This window comes from Myzus persicae, unplaced genomic scaffold (genome assembly GCF_001856785.1).
Source record: "Myzus persicae strain clone G006 unplaced genomic scaffold, MPER_G0061.0, whole genome shotgun sequence".
Classification (NCBI taxonomy): Eukaryota; Metazoa; Arthropoda; class Insecta; order Hemiptera; family Aphididae; genus Myzus; species Myzus persicae.
In genome coordinates this window covers 429,436-447,111 of record NW_019101707.1, presented here as the reverse complement: position 1 = coordinate 447,111, position 17,676 = coordinate 429,436, and the positions used below count along the sequence as shown (strand labels likewise).

The window sequence follows — 17,676 nt, the reverse complement described above, 5'->3', positions numbered from 1 at the left end:
AATAGGTCTATTCGCTCCAATATTAATCAAAACAAAGTTAAATTGATTATCCAGAACGTAGTAACGTACAATTGGCGAGTTATACGAGTTTGTAATTCGGAGACAACACATGCGGGTGTGGTGTGGCGTCCTCTGAATGTATCAATTGCATTAAGTGGTACCTAATGAATGATTTTGTCTGCATCATTAATATCGTTTTGTGATGTATCATCAATCAAACAAAAATCTAAAATGTTTAAATACTGTGATTTATCTATTTGATTAGGAATATTTTCAATAAGTAGAACCATTTAAAACTTTTAAGTTTTAATAACATCTTTGTGCTTTAAAAATCGTTCGGATATATTATAGACAAAAGAATCTAGGCATCTATCCATGGGCACTTCTACAATATTCATCTTCATTTTCTGCGGGATTGAAAAATTTTATTGATTGGTAAAATACTAAAGTATAACTATTGACATATTTTTCTGAATACAGTACTGACATTATAAAACACTCTGTCAAATCCCACTTAAGAATTGAAACGCATTAGATGATGACCCTTTACAACTAAACGAGTCATGACTGTATTTTTTCTAAACTTGCAATTATACAGCCAACCACATTTGTTTTTTTATAAATTTAATAACAAAATCATGACGTTCAACACAATAACAGGTTAGACGAACCCAAAGTTGATTAAATTCGTCAGTGTTTTATATTTCCAGAGGCCAGATGGGCTGATTACTTGCTCGACATGATGAATTGGTTGATTATAATTACAAAATTATGATCACATTAGTGGCATTATTCGGTATTATTTGTGGGGGAGGGGATGAAACATTTTACCATAGATAACCTGTACTGAATTTAATACCATCATAAGATCAACCAGTAACTAAAAAACTTCAAGTAGCTAAATCTTTAGAAATAAACAACACTAGTTTTGTTATACAGTGAGTGGGCTTAAAATAGTAAACACGTTATGTTTCTCGTATTTCATGCGATGCTGAAACATGTCTTGGAAGTTGGAACCAGGGGTGCAAATTCAATGAAAAAACTGGGGGTGCTGAAGCCCCTTTATTTTTTTTCTTGTGATTATGGATACCTACATAACGACTATTAAAATGTAAATTAATATGAAAAATTTGGGGGTGCTAATTTCAAAATTGGGGGTGCTAGCCCCCCCCCCCCCAAATTGCGACTATGTTTGGAACATTTAGATATTAAAGTGTTTTGTATAGGTAATTATACATTCCTACTGTATATTCAATACCTATTTTTGCGATGCCTATTTTCCTCGTAAACGATTACATACATAAAAATGTTGAACACAGTACTACCACAGATAATATTATATTTTTTTTTATTTAACCTGTGGTACTATACTTGCATATATTTCTAACGTACAAAATTCCTTCATTTTTTTTTTTATAAATTTTGGTGTAACACTTAAAATATAAAATTTTGATTTCAAAAAATTGACCGAAAACCACAAATCCTTCAATATTGATTCTCCCTTCATTAAACCTTCAAGTGTTGTAATAACAGATGCATCTTTAGATTAATTGCCAGCCAATAAAAGTTTTTTCAAATTCATTAGTTTGGTGCTAAATTAAGCTCTTAAAATATTAATTTTTAAAGAATAAATTTGATTGGGAATTTTGTTTTGGTGATTTGTTGATTGTAAGATCAAAGTGCTACATTTTTCATAATTTTCGGCGATTTTTAGAGCTGATATTCTTGAATGTTAATCGTAATCTTGAATAGTTTCCATCAAGAATCCCCGCTGTTATTTCTCTTACACAATTTGAGGTCCACTGAAAGTCTGAAGACGACGGTGACGTATCAAACAATCGACTATGTTGTAACTTGTAGCAACCATAGTCCATAGACATATTAATATATGGACTTCGCGTCCCCCGCACCAGGCACCAACCATAGCTTATAGGTTGCTAAGAGCCAACATTGTTAGAAACTAGAAAGATATTAGAGTCAATACCCGTGTAATATGATGTGACTCAAGTCTCAAGTCTCAACTCTCAAGGTGTACTTCAAGGTTCACTTACTACTTACAATTTATAAGGACGTGTACAACTTACTGTACATCACTGCTTTATAGTAAAGTTTATAGATCTATGGCGCCGCTCTATGGTCTATCGTCTATGGTAGAAACCCGGTCTCAGTCATAGACAGAGATTTCTCTAGTAATCTCTGGTAATAGATAATAAAGATCTACATCTATTATCTATGGTCTCAGTACTGTTTTTCAGCTTCGGGTCATCGAGATGGCGTTACATGTTCGTTATTCTCTTATCCACGAATTGGCACGTCTTATCAATTCGATTTTTTTCCTTGTTGATAATCATATGTTTTTCGATGTCTTTCTCTAGTTTCACGTTTTTTCTTTAAATTTGTTTCCAAAACCAAAAATAACATTTATATTTTTTTATAACTTTAATGTTAAGTGATATTATTAGAAAAAACGTTTTCACTCGTCGTGGCTCAAATAAATTTCCCTCCCGTCATTCATCGGTTTTCAATATTAATTTGTAGATACGTCTCGTTAGCTGACCAATGACCGTCCGACCGTGCGCAATGTAAGTTTCCGACTGCCAAACATGAACGTTATGAACCAAATGGCTGTCAACCAGAACCGGTCGCTGTTAGAAAAGTACGGCATCCCCTTGACTGACGTCGATTTCGACTATGTGAAGACTTGCGAGGATCCGAAAATATTGAAACGCATCATTAAAATATTGGAGTGAGTTCTACGTTTTTGTTAGGTTAATTCACCCCGTTATTGTCTGTAAGTGCTAGGTATTGATAGATTTATGTAACTATGTACCGAAGTTTATGTCTTATAATGTGTGAAATAATTCACTAAATTCGTTTAAATGTACCTACTAATTTTCTTTTTCATAAAAACGAATTGTGAAGCAATATTTGGAGCAATCAGTGTTAAGACAACCCGTCATTATGCTAATTCTTTTGTTGTAGATTATTATGTTCTTCTGTAATCATTACTAGGTAGTTTTCAATTTTCATATTAGGTATATATAGGTATCTAATTGAAATTCTTTGTTTTGCCATAACTACGTACTGTGCCTACCTAGTTGCAACATTTGTGTATGGTAATTTGTAATATTACTGTGTATGTGTGTACATACCAGTAGATAATATAATAATGTACCTTTAACCCATAATTATTGATATACCTACCCATGGCCATAGCTATAAATTAATTAACTTATCTTACTTAACCATAATTAGTATGAACACTTGGATTTTTTAGCCAAAAATATCGAGGAAGATTGGTAATGACTTTCTTCATATTTTCTAAACTTTTATTGATGAAATTAAGTTATTTGCTTTTCTGGCTGCCCGAATAGAAATTATTTATTGCTAAACTTAGAGATTGTCTCCATTTTACTGACACCAAACATACCTACATTTTCAATTTTATGTTATAAGCTTAAATATTTGTGTGAATCAACAGTGTTATCAAACTTCTTAAGTAAGACCATTATTTGTGTTGATCCGTTATCTTTGGATGATTACGTAATTATAATTTTCAAACGAGTTATGATAATCTAAAATATTAAATAATATTTGAAAATTATCATAACTCAATTAAAAATTAAAATATTAAAGAGAGAATACAGAAAAATTTTCTACTTTAAGAGTATTTTTCATTTATTTTTGTCGGTAATTTGTACCCAAGTTTGTACAATGTAATGATTGTTACAATTCTAAGATTTTAAAATATTACAAATATCTAAGTATTGTTTGTTTAGATTTAAAATGATCAAATTTATGTAAATTACAATATTTTATAATTGAATTTTAGCTTGAACTTTTAATACAGTTCTAATATAACTGAATTGAAGATATTCTATAAAAACATAAATATAAAGCACAATACATAAATAATACTTAATATGTAAGTATTTTTCATCAAATAGACAATAATAAATTATATTGTGCTTGAATATAAATTATGATAAACAATCATCATAAATTGCCTGAATTTTAATATTGTGTTACAGTGCCAAAATGTATGTAATTGTGTGAACTATAATCTGTTGAGCGAAAGAACGTAATGATTCTGTGCATCTCCCCATGTCACCCTGTTATCAAAATCGGTGCCCTTATAGTAGGGTGTTGCTTAGGAATGTGTAGAAAAACTGATTTTGGTCAGTCCACGTTGCGTTCTCTCACTTGACAGGGTTTAAGTGCATACTGTTTCCTCTCAGTATCATTTTGTATGCAATGATTTATAATTGAATTCAAATTTAACACATTTGTTTCGTTGACCTACTCAATAACATTTATTTGAAACCTACTATACAGCAAAGCAACATCTCGGGTTTTTTAATATTGTCGATCTGACGTACTCCAAAATAACTGATATTTCAAAACTTTATTTTCACACACGTCTTTAATATATTCTGTATTCTAATGATTTATTTATTATAAAAATACATAACATCCCAAAACATTTATAGTACGTAGAACATGATATTATACATATTATTTAGATACCTATCTCAATATAATGTAAACAAGTTACAATCAGTTAGATTTTTTTAGATTTGGTCAGATTAAACCAAAACCTTAAAAAATATTTTTAAAAATAAAATGGGTATGCTCAATAAAAAATATATATTATTTCAGATCTGGAGAAGAAGGACTTTATCCCGATCTATTGATAGCAACTGAAGCTCGTTTACGAGAAATTAAACCCGATGCTTCAATATTGAATAGAAAGCTCTGCTTCGCACAAAAGTCTTCTGAACTACCAGTAAATGATGAGTATGGTGATGAACTTAATGATATAGCTGTAAGTATATAAATTCAATAAATAAATACAAATTGTTGAGCAAAAAAAACTTTTAAATTTAAAATGATAAAAAGGTTATAGAATGAATGTTGAAAAAACTATAGAAGGTCATCAACAAGGTAATAGGATAACAATATAATATTTAATTTTGTATACATTATGTTTTCTTTAAAATATCTATTCTATCTATTTAAATAAGTAATATAACTAACTTTCAATTTTCTGAATTGAAGAACTATTGCTCTGAAGCCTTAAACTTAATAAGTTTAATATTTTATGTATTTTAATGCTGTCTATTCAGTAGTAGCATTTACATACTTAAACTAATTGTGTTACCATTTTTTAATAATACAAAGTACATAGTCATTATTTTGTAGTTACAGTTTTTACCATGTTCTTGTATTATATTCTAACTAGACTATTTAGTCCAAAAATCTTACGTCTCAAAAATGCATGTACATTTTTAGAACAGATAAAATGTCTAGTATATTTTTAATTAATTTCAATAACAATTACTTATAATGAATGAAGTTTTGTAAAATACTTCAGTTATAATTAGACTATGCATGGGTAAAATGGAGTATTATGTTACTTTTGGGCATTTTTTTATCATCACTATCTTGTAGAAAACAATGTTCTATGACCTAGTTCAAATTATTTTTTTATTTTTTAATTAGCTACGAATACTGAAAAAGTCATTGCAATAAACAATATTGTAAATACCAAATCATACGTTTTTTTCCTGAAAATTTTACCTATTTAGTATTCTTTATATCATTCAAGTGGCCTCTCTAAGTCAATAAGGTTAATCGTTTCTATACTTATTGCCTCAAAACATATCCTAAATTTGATTGTAAACAAAAAGGGTTTAGTACTAGTTGCTTTACTATGCGTAGGTAATAAATGTATAAGTGGTTCATAAACGATTCAACAACTTTCAAAGATAAATTTTGATCTGAGGTAGACTACAATTACTATACGCAGAAATTGTGTGTGCTATTATATGTGATCAACTATCGTTAGTTGAATTCCAACATTTGTATATCTGTTCATTGGTTGTATGATTTTAAATTTGTAATTTTTATCATATTAAATATAGTTATGTTACTATAAACTTAATTTTTTATAACTATAATTTATATCATAGTGTATTATGTATGTATACATTTATTTATTTATTCAGTTATCGATCTGTTTCCGTCGAGTTTGGACGTAGCCTGACATCGTTTCTGCTCGCTTATCGCGTATTTTATTCTTATCTTATTACTGTTGTTCGAAGTCGTTCGTGCTCGCAAACGTTCTTTTTGTTACTATTTTTGATATTTTAAAATGATCTGTTCAATTTGTAATGATGAAATTTCCACTGGAGAACATATAAAATGCAAATTATGTAATGAATACTTACATTTTGTATGTGCGGGATTCAGAGAGTCTGTTTTTAAGAAAACATCGGAGATATCGAAAAAAGCATGGGTATGCAGCTCTTGTAAACTTAAGGATAAGTATTCACCAAAACTTCTGGCTCAAAATGTCGTAAAAAATAACGATGTAAAAAATAACGTTTCCACATTCTCAAACGACACAATAGAAGCCTTAGTAAAGTCTGTTGAATTTATGAGCGAACAATTTGATATTTTTAAAAACCAAGTTAAAGAAATTTTTTCCTCTTTAAAACAAATTCAATCAGAAAATAAATTGATTAAGGATCAAAACATTAAATTATCCGAAGAAGTTTTACAACTTAACAAAAGAATAAACTCACTGGAACAAAGGTCCATTGAAAATAATGTTGAACTTGTTGGTGTCCCAGAATCCTCTGATGAATCGTGTGTTGATATCGTTAAAAAAATTGCTTCATACCTAAACGTTGAAATTGTAGTCCACAACGCATACAGAGTATTCTCAGGTAAAAATAAAAATCCTAGAAAAATTGTTGCCAGCATTAATTCCAAAGAATCTAGACATCAACTTCTAACTCAATCAAAAAAAATGAAATTCAAGGCTAATCAACTTCACCAGGACTGGGAAAACAACTACATTTACATTAATGAACAAATGACACAAGTTAACAGAAATCTCTTTTACAAGGCGAAAAATGTTGCACGAGAGGTTGGTTTTAAATTTATATGGTTTAAAAATTCGAAAATTTTTTCAAAAAGAGATGAAACGTCTAACGTTTTTATTATTGATGACAATAATTCACTATCTAAAATAGTTTAGTAAAGGTTGTTCGTCATAATAATTTACTTACCTACTTTCATTTTTTTTTTTTTTATAATTTTTCTTTCTTTTTTCTTTTCTCTTATTTACTTTAAACTACAAACATGGATATTCTTAATTCGGTTAATCCATATTTAAACTATAAAACTAAATACTATGAATCCATTTCGGAATATTTTAACGAATTAAACCTGTCCAAAAAAGATTTTCTTAATGTAATATGTGTTAATATAAGAAGCGCTAATGCAAATTTCGATCATTTACTTTTATCTTTTGAAAATGATGTAATGTTCAAATATTTAGATATGATTATATTAACTGAAACTTGGCATGATACGAATAACTGTAACTTTAATATAAATGGTTTTCAATTATATCACTCTAAAGTTAAGAGAAACCAGAATGATGGTATTATTATATTTATTAAGGATAATTTCTCTGTTGATTTTAAAGAATACGGCTGTAATGAATGTAATATTGTTAACCTAGCGTTATCTGATATGTCATGCAACGAACGATTTAATATTTTATGTATATATAGGTCCCCGTCCTCGAATAGTGATGAATTTCTGACCTGTCTATCTAACATCATAAAAACTGATAAATCTTTGAATGACCGTACACTTATTATCGGAGATACGAACACTAATATAATTGGCACTGATAATATAGATAATGAATATCTAGACTTGTTATCGTCATATGGGTTTCACTCTTTTGTAAACATTTATACGAGACTCCCTACTTCCCATACTCACTCATGTATTGATCACGTATTTGTTAAATCAAATGACGATAATATACTAAACAATATTCAAGCAGGCGTACTGCAAATGTATATCACAGATCACTGCCCAGTTATAACATCGGTCCCTCTACTGAAATATAAAAGTCATAATGACAATAATTATAAAAATATTGTAGATTATAATTTAGTGAAGAGTAAATTAAAAAATGAAACATGGACCTCAGTTAATGATCACGATATCAATAAATCGGTAAAAAAATTTTATGACATAATCTTAAATACTATAGGCTCCTGTACAAATAAAAAAATTTTTCACTCTAAAAACAAAAGAATCAAAGAATGGATGACAGCAGGTCTACTTCGCTCCACTCGTAGAAAAAACGAACTCTCTATCAAAGTTAAAAAACATCCACTAAATCAATCCCTAGTAACTTATTATAAATCCTATAGAAACAAACTCAACTCTTTAATTAAAATAGCAAAAATAAATTTTTATAAAAATAAATTCATTTCAGTTTCAAAAAATCCAAAAGCTACTTGGAAATTAATTAATGAAATAACTGGTAAAAAGTTGACAAACAATGATAATATTAAATTGATAAAAGTAAATGAAGAACAAATAAACTGTAGATCTGAGCCAATCAAAGCATGTAATGCCTTTAATAAGTTTTTCTCTGAGGTGGGTCTCAATTTGAGTAAAACATTTAATACAGTAAATATGGAAGTACCAGTACCTCTTGATAAGAACTTTGATAATATTTTTACCAAAGATGTGGATAAAAAAGAGGTCCTTCATTTGTTTAATTCACAAAAAGAGGAGACCGCTGCAGGATTTGATAAAATATCAGTAAAGCTTATTAAAAGAATTTTACCTCTTATAATTGACCCATTAATTACTATTTATAATAAAAGTCTAAAAGAAGGTATTTTTCCCACTCAGTTTAAAGTAGCAATCGTTAAACCCATTTTTAAAAAAGGTGATAGACAATCTTTGGGAAATTATAGACCCATTTCAATAATCAGTATTTTTGCTAAAGTCTTGGAAAAAATAGTAAAAAATAGACTTGTTACATTTTTAGAAGAAAATAACCTGTTATCTAAAAATCAATTTGGCTTTAGAAAAGGTCTAGGAACTATTGATGCACTTTATAATGTATCAAAATATATCTATAATGCACTTGACAACAATCAAAAAGTTATAGCTGTTTTTTTGGATTTTGCTAAAGCCTTCGATACTGTCGACCATACTCAACTATTAATTGCTTTGCCAGGTTATGGTATTGCCAATGAAAGTCTAAAATGGTTTACAAGCTATCTAAAAAGTAGAGTTCAATATGTTTCACTAAATGACTATATGAGTGATGAATCTTATATAAACTGTGGTGTACCACAAGGCAGTGTGCTTGGTCCAGTATTGTTTATTATGTATATTGACAGTTTATGTAACATGAAAATTAATGGATCTATTGTTACCTATGCCGACGATACCTGTTTACTATTTACTGATGCTACATGGGATCTGGTGTACAATAAAGCAGAAACAGAATTAAATAAATTCATTCACTACCTATATTTAAAAAAGATTTCTGTCAATTATGATAAAACTGTTTTTATTGCGTTTTCTATTTATAATTGTACTCAATTTTCAAAACAGGAACTAATAATTTATAATGATAGTCATAAAACTAGCGGTTCAAACGACCTTAAAATTAAGAGGGTAACAAAGGTCAGATACTTAGGATTAATGCTAGACTGCAATTTTAGATGGAATATCCATGTACAAAATATTAATATGCGCCTACGAACTGTCATATATAAGTTATATTGTCTGAATAAAACTCTCTCCTCAGATACCATGAAAATTGTTTACTTGTCACTCTATCAATCTATCTTACAATATGGTATAACTATATGGGGTGGTGCCTCTGGAAAAACGTTAAAACCGATAATATCTCTACAGAATAGAGCTGTTCGTATCTCTCTAAATAAAGCAGATCGAGTTGGTTCTTCTAATGAAAATTACAAAGAACTGGGTGTACTTCCTCTAAATCTGTTATATAAAAAATATTCTATATCTTTTACTTTAAAAAATCATTCTAAATTCGATCCGTTAATAAATAAACGTGAAACTTTAAAATACAATCTAAATGTCAGTTATTCAAATAAATGTATTGGTCAGAAATTTGTAGACTATTTAGGGCCAACTTATTTCAATTACCTAGAAATTAATGTCAAAAGGTATCTTAGATTAAGTAATAATATTAATATNAAAATGTGGTATTGACTGAAATTTCAACATATATTTATTTTTATTTGGTATTTATATAATAAGTTATTATTCTTGTATAAATTACTCAATTTAAAAATAATATACCTATTTATTTTATCATTATTATAACTAGTTAGATAATATAAAAAAATTATTCCTATATGTATGTGTTAGTACTTAGTTATTTCTAAAATATTTTAAGAAAAATATTAATACAAATCAAGCAATAAATAATTGACACTGGTATATTTTTGTTTTAGCTGAATGTTTAAAAATGTAAATACTTGTTCTAAATAAGTAATTTAAGAATTAAATTGGGTTATTATTAAAAAAAAAAAAAAAAAAAAAAAAAAAAAAAAAAAAAAAAAATTTATTTTCACAGTATATTTTAGTGAAGTAAATGAACCACTAGTTGATGGCAACTCAGACATAATTATGAACTACCTAATCTACCTATACTAATGTATAATATTAACCTTAATACATTTTGATTATCGCAACTACTTACCACAGTACGTATAAACCCGGCAAGGTCACTCACTCGCTATGCTCGTTTTGGCAATTTAAATCAAAAACATCCCTTGAGTTTCTATTTAACATCACCTTGGGTAGTTCTTGAGGTTAAGTTAGGTTATTCTAAGACCTACTCAAGGTGGTTTTACATATCAAGTTGATGGATGTTTTTGACTTAAAATGCCTGAGCAAGTGACAAATCTGTGTCTATTTATATCTACTAGTTAGTAGTCGCGATAACCAAAAAGTTACATTTTTAGGTAAAAATGTCTCCTTGCAACTAGTAGCGTTTTTCCTATTACCCATACACCAACCAATTTGTTAAAAGAGTTAAAGATTTTTAAAGGTGGTATTTGAGTGTATTGATTTGTATCAGTTCTAAATTGAGCTTAAATATTTCTTTGTTTAGAAATGGATAAAAAAGTCAAATCAACAAGAATTAGATTTATCATCTGTAAGGCAATGCTCAAAAAGCCTCATGAATGGTCACAGTGAACCACCAGTTCGGAAAAACATTAATTTGACATCAATGTTTAATAGTGAAAAGGTATTATTTTATTAATTCTATCAACTTATCTTCTACTTAAAATATGTTTACTTTTAGCCTGAACAAGAATTATCAATGAACAAAAAATCTGGTGTGCAAAACAAACCATTGGGAGAATCATATTCTAAATGGGATAAATATGATCCTGAAGTCGAGATAATGAAGTTGGATATCAAAGAAAAGGTTGACAAGTTACAAGCTCATAAGAAAAAAACTATGAATTCAAACAGTTTGTCAGTTGGGTTGAATGATACAGCAAATTTTCATGATAGAGTTAAATCTATGAAGAGTTATGCGGACACTATGTCTAAGTGTAAGTAATCCACCAACAAATTGTTATCATTCCTATCATTCTAACAGGTTTTTGAGGGTCATTGGACGAAATATATATTAAACTACAAAAAAGTTAGTTGAGTGTATGCATTAAAAAGATTTTTCAATGTTTATAACTTAATTTTTTTTCCATATAAAACTAAGCCATATCTTAAATAATAATTTCTTTATGTATCTCACTATTTGTATTAGTATGTTGACAAGTTGGCTCAACTTGATTGTTAAAATTTAACACATATTATTGTTATTCAGGGTTTACCTCTTATGTTTTGTTTATTAATCTTTGCCAAAGAAATCGTATTCTTTAAGTTTTTTTACAAAACAAAATAGATATAGGTGTAACTGTATAATGTTTTCTATAGTGACTTGTATTTGCAAATTGCAATCAAGTTATGAAACTAGTGATTTTTTAATTTTACTTTTATTTAAATTTAAACATGCTAGGTAAATAATTTAAAATAAATGCCTGGCAATCATTCAGCTTTCTTAAAAATTTAAACAATTTTGTAAAAATAACCAGCCAAATTGTTTTAGCTGGTACTTTGAAACCTCAAGACTTGGCTATGCAGGAAAAGGAAGTGGGAAATGAATGTTTTAAATCAAATGATTACAATGAGGCAATCTGTCATTACAGTACTAGTATTAGCATTCATTCAACACCAGAAGCTAGAAACAACCGTGCTATGTCTTGTAAGTATAATATTAAATTATAGATTTCCTTAAAGTATATATAGATATTTGATTTTAATTTTATATTAAATACATTCATATTGTTTTCTTATTTGCATTAGAAGTATAATATTTTACAATTATTAAGTATCAACTATGGTATCAACCTATTGATTCTTTAATTGAAATTTTTTATTTCAAACATTATTAAAAAAATTATAATTTTAGTTACTGCTTATTTAGTTTTTACTTTTTTGTGTAGGTTCTATAATGTTTAAAAAACAAAATTTGGACAGTTAGTTCATGAGTTATACATTTTAAGTAATTATAAGTTATAACTTGGTTAGATTAGCAGAATAAAATGGCACCCTTGGTACCTCACAAAATGTTAGTCCACTTCTCCACTCTTTTTACTTTTGTGCTTTAAATACCTATTCAAAACCTTGACCAATTAATGATGATGAAAAAAAAATTCTTATTACAAAATAAGTTTTTAATTTTAAATTCTGTTCAGGAGTTTGCCTGATTCTTCTGATCCGTAGTTTTTCCTACGTGCTTACTTATAAATAATTATTAATAACATTTAACTATTTCAAAATTTAATATTTGCTCATCAAATAATATTCGTATAGTAATCAATCAAAAAATCCAGAGATATTAAAGGTATTGTATACCTTCGTCGTTTCACCTAGTGAAAATCACTAGATACTATAAAACATAGTTGCTTCTCGCTGTCTGTCTGTTCCTATGCATGCTTAAGATCTTTAAAACTACGCAACGGATTTTTATGTGGATTTTTTTAATTGATAGAGTGATTCAAGAGGAAAGTTTATATGTATATAGCATACATAATATAGTAGAGGAACACTGATGATTTTAAAGGTTTCTTATATAATGTCGTAAATAAACACATTTTTTTGAGCTTATATTTCAAACACTGGCAGAATTTCTACGAGATATATCAAAATTATGTGCTACAATATTTTACATGTTGTATATGAAGACATTTTGTAGTATTTAGTATCAACATTGCACCCATGTGGAGCCGGGTCGGGTCGCTTGTGTTACATTGTTAGAATATATGAAAATGATTTAAGGCATTACCTGCATAGTTAGTAAGAAGTTATTTACTACCTATTAAATTGTTTACATTAAATTACATTTATTGTTTAAATATTGGTTTGATTACTTATGTTAATAGTTTCTTAAATTAGTTGACTCTAGTATTAAATGTTACAACTGTAGATTAGATGTATACATAGCGATTCTTCTAATTCAGTACATTAGATAACCCGGTAAAGTGTTATGCTTTTGAATGTAGATATTTTTAAACCATTTTTATTTTGATTATTATTTATTTGTATTTAATTTAAAATGTAATATTGTTTTAAATATTTTTATTCTTATTTGCCAATTTTAGTCATGAAACTGAAAAATTATGGAAAAGCATTGGACGATTTAAGAGAAGTGATTGAAAGTGACCCAAGAAATGTAAAGGCACATTTTCGAAGAGGGTCATGTTATACAGCTATATCTATGTATTGCTTAGTAAGTATTGTGAAATATCTTATTAAATCGTTTATCAGTAATAGATATTTAAGATATTTAGTATTGTATTTTTTTTATGACAGGCATTAAGATCATTTGAATCCACATTAAAGTATGATTGTAACAATGCAAATGCCCTCAATTCCGTAAAAGAATTAAAAAATATAATAACAAACATGCATCCAAAAAAATTAATTAGGTAATATCTATATTAAAATATCAAAATTTATAAAATAATTTTTTTATTTAATTTGCTCTTTTTCTAGGGTTCGTGAAATAACTAGACACTATGATGAAACTGTATGGGACATAGAAGACCCATTCCACGTATCTTATTTGGAGCTTTCAGAGTTGAGCAAAGACAATGTTGAGTATGTGTATGAAGCCGATTCTTTTGGTTGTTTAACAGAATGTGTTTGCCAATTATGTCCTTGGCACGAGTGGCAGCAGCGTAAGAAAAAATGGGGTCGTCACAAAATGTTTAAAAATGAAGGGCCAAGGAAACGTTGGCAATTTTTAACACCTGATATTGTGCCTGTATTGTTGTCTACGTCATTAGCCCCAGAAATTCAAAAACCGAAAAGATTGAACATCACTGAAATTAATTCTGCTAAAATAAATGGTCATCATAATTCAACGGTTCTTATTTGGTTTTTAGACATTATGTCATAATTTTATTCACTTTATTATTATAATTATACTCATATTATTGTACATTTCAGAAAATTTGCAATAATGAAATTAACTCAGCTAAAATGAATGGCCATTATAATTCAACGGTTAGAATTTAGTCCTTTGACTTATGTTAATTTATGTTTATAATTATACTGTAAATTTCAGAAAATGAATGGTAATGTAATCAATGGAATTGATAAATCTCCCTGTGAAAATTATGACGATGAAGAAATAAGTATGAAACCAGTGTCCAATGTTAAAGAATTTTTACTAACTTGGAAAATAGCCAGTCAAAAAAATAATTATGAATTATATCATAAACTTTTGCGGAGTATTAAACCAAAAGATTTACCTAGGGGTAAGTACTATGATAATGGATGTCTTTACATATTAACATGTCATGTTGTGCCAACCTGAATAAAGATGGTGAGTGTGCAAATCATAGCGAACTACAAGGCCGTCCTAATGGGGCCATTCCTCCCTCACGCTGTTTAGACAATATACATTAAAATGTACTCAATATTTATTTAAATCCCAAATTTAAGAAATATTTTTTGCTACCCCTTAAGCTTTTTTACTGCGGCCTTAAATGTTTTTTGTTGTGGCCATATTATGTGTTAGAATATAACTTATGAAAGACTGAAATGATTGTTATATTTAACTTAATTGTTAAAATGCATCAATCGTTTACAATGTATTGTAAATAAGTAATGAGGTATATTATAATGTCATAAAGACCAAAAATTGTTGAGAGAATGCCACACTCGCACGTATTTTCAGTCTTATAAACTAATCACATTTTACATTAACAAAAATCCATTTTACATTGTTCTTTTTAAAGTCAGAGTGACCTATCATAAAATTTAATAAGATTCTCTTTTACTTCATAGGGGCTTTTATTGGTATCTTAATTACAAAGCATTTTAATATTGTAATTTTAAAATAATCATAACTTGCTTTAAAATTAAAATAAAAGCATTCTAAGTGGGTGTAACAACTTTTTCACCGAAACCCTATGGGTGTGCATGTTCTTGCATCTAACAATACCATATATTTTTTACTGTTTTTATTGGCATATCAAGAAATCTATTACTTTATTATTTATTTCTGTGTAAAATCTATTGATTCGGCATACATATCTATTTGTATCTATAGTATTGTTTTAAAGTACTGATTTCATCCCATGTAACATATTTTTAAAAACGTGTGAGCAGACTCAGAATAAATAACCTACCTACTTTTATAATTTATCTAAAATTGAGTATTTAATAATTTTGACATGTTTTTATTCATTGATGAAAAACCACTATTTATATGACATATAAGCATACATTTTTATATACTAGCACTTAGTTCTCTGTAATTGCCATACAGATCATCAATAAATGGTGCCCTGACCACCATTTAGATAAATTATTGTGGAAATGTGAACACAATTTGTTTTAAAACTGAATTTAAAAAAAACTTAATATAAATTATTATGGCATCTATATATTACTATTTACACTTATACTTGATTTTTATCTTTAAATAATTAATAACTAATGACTGTATTTTATTTAGTTATAAGTACAAATTTGGATGAAGAAATCATGTCCAAGTTTTTGGAAACCCTGAACCAAAAGTTTGATCCCAATAGTGAATTAGATCTTATCGTAGAATACTTAACAGCCATGACCAAAGTTAATCGATTTAATCTTATTGTAAAGATGTTAGACAACAAAGTTAAAGAAGGTAAAATATATATTTACTAATTATTTGAGTAGATTTTATACATATAGATTCAATAATTAATTATTATAAACTAATACAATTTTTTATTTCAAACATCATAAAAAGCTATAATTTTTTTTTTAAGTATAACAATTAGCTTCTCTAAAATATTACAGACTTACATTTTTTTGGTGCAATCGTTTATGTATTATACTTATGAAATTTACTGTAGCTTTATAAATATAACTTTACATCATCATATACATTAATTCCTTATATGATTTGTTGTCAATTCTTGTTATTTAATATAACACATATGTGTTATTGTTAAAATAATTATTGTATGTATTTTTAAGTTAGTAAATATAATATTTATTTAATGTTTCAGGTTTCCAACCACTATTAGAACGTGTTCATCGCTATACAAAAAATAATTTGTTCTCATCATTATTATGATTATAACTTGTACCAATGATGTGTTACTCTAATTGAGTAAATAATAACAAGAAAATGTATTCATTTTCCTCTTTTTTTGTAACACAAATGTTTTATTGCATCAATGCGTTTTTGTTATGTCCAAGAATTAAAAAAATAATAATAAATGTTTAAATGAATAATAAAACAAAATGTAATTTCAAATAAAAACTGTTTAAGTCTGATTAATAAACCCATCAAATCATTTTAAGAATTTATTAAAATTAAATAGAATATAGAATATTATAGTATACTCTATTTAATGTTATTATCAAATGTGTGAAGTTTTATGTATTAATAATTTAATAATGTTATTGATGTACTGGTTCATTGATAACATTATGTATTTGGACTTATTGATACAACTAATTCCAAACTTTATAAGCAGCAACCAATTTGAATTTAACATCGTCGATCTATATAAAAAACATTTACTGGAAGGGTATTCACTGTTAAATGAACAAATTCTCATCAATCGATTTTTGATTTTTGTTGTAATTCAAAAACAAATAACCATAGACAGTTTTAATGTTCACAAAATGTAAAAACGACCATTTTCCATGCATGAAAAGTTTCAAAATAGTTTCTTTTTGTGCTATTTATAACCATGAGACATTTTTGAATTTTAACAATATTTATCAAAATCCCCTAAATGTGCAAAATATTTATTTGTTAGAAATTCATAAAAAAATTTGTTTTTCAAAGCTGACATTTCAACATTTAATATATGATTTCTTACTTTGAACAGAAAGTAACACTATTTACAGCCATGTTCCATGAGATATTTTTGATTTTAATTATTCAATTTGTTTATTTATACAAGTTTAGTGACACAGTTGGATCTTAAGTTCAAATTCAAAATTTTATCATGTAATTATGATGCTTATATACTATAAATAGATGAAGTAATTTCTTATATACTAAAAATAGATGAAGTAATTTCTTATCTACGAAAAGGAAAAAAAGTCCTTTTCGGAGTTTCCTGCTAAACTTAACTTAATATTATATAGATATTAACTTTTTTGGTCAACTAAACAATGCAAAAAGCACAATACACTTCAAACTCACTGACAAACCTACTTTCAGGCAGCCCAAGCGTGGACATCTCCATGATGCCCTATCTCAACAACACATTTTATATA

The 17,676-nt window shown here is 27.7% G+C and overlaps 1 protein-coding gene across 2 annotated transcripts; it reads left to right on the top strand.

The window, feature by feature from the left end:
- The first annotated feature begins 2,350 nt into the window (after window positions 1-2,350).
- LOC111030193 lies at window positions 2,351-16,699 on the top strand. 2 transcript variants are annotated; one of them, XM_022309584.1, is made up of 12 exons: window positions 2,351-2,746; window positions 4,660-4,825; window positions 10,985-11,122; window positions 11,180-11,435; window positions 11,990-12,145; window positions 13,545-13,672; window positions 13,756-13,871; window positions 13,939-14,311; window positions 14,395-14,451; window positions 14,513-14,705; window positions 15,911-16,081; window positions 16,449-16,699. In XM_022309584.1, exons 1-12 carry the CDS (start codon window positions 2,604-2,606, stop codon window positions 16,514-16,516), a joined length of 1,965 nt encoding a protein of 654 aa, XP_022165276.1. In that variant the 5' UTR covers window positions 2,351-2,603; the 3' UTR covers window positions 16,517-16,699. The 2 variants fall into 2 exon arrangements, with proteins under 2 accessions (XP_022165276.1, XP_022165277.1); XM_022309585.1 differs by lacking the exon at window positions 14,395-14,451.
- Window positions 16,700-17,676: the final 977 nt, after the last annotated feature.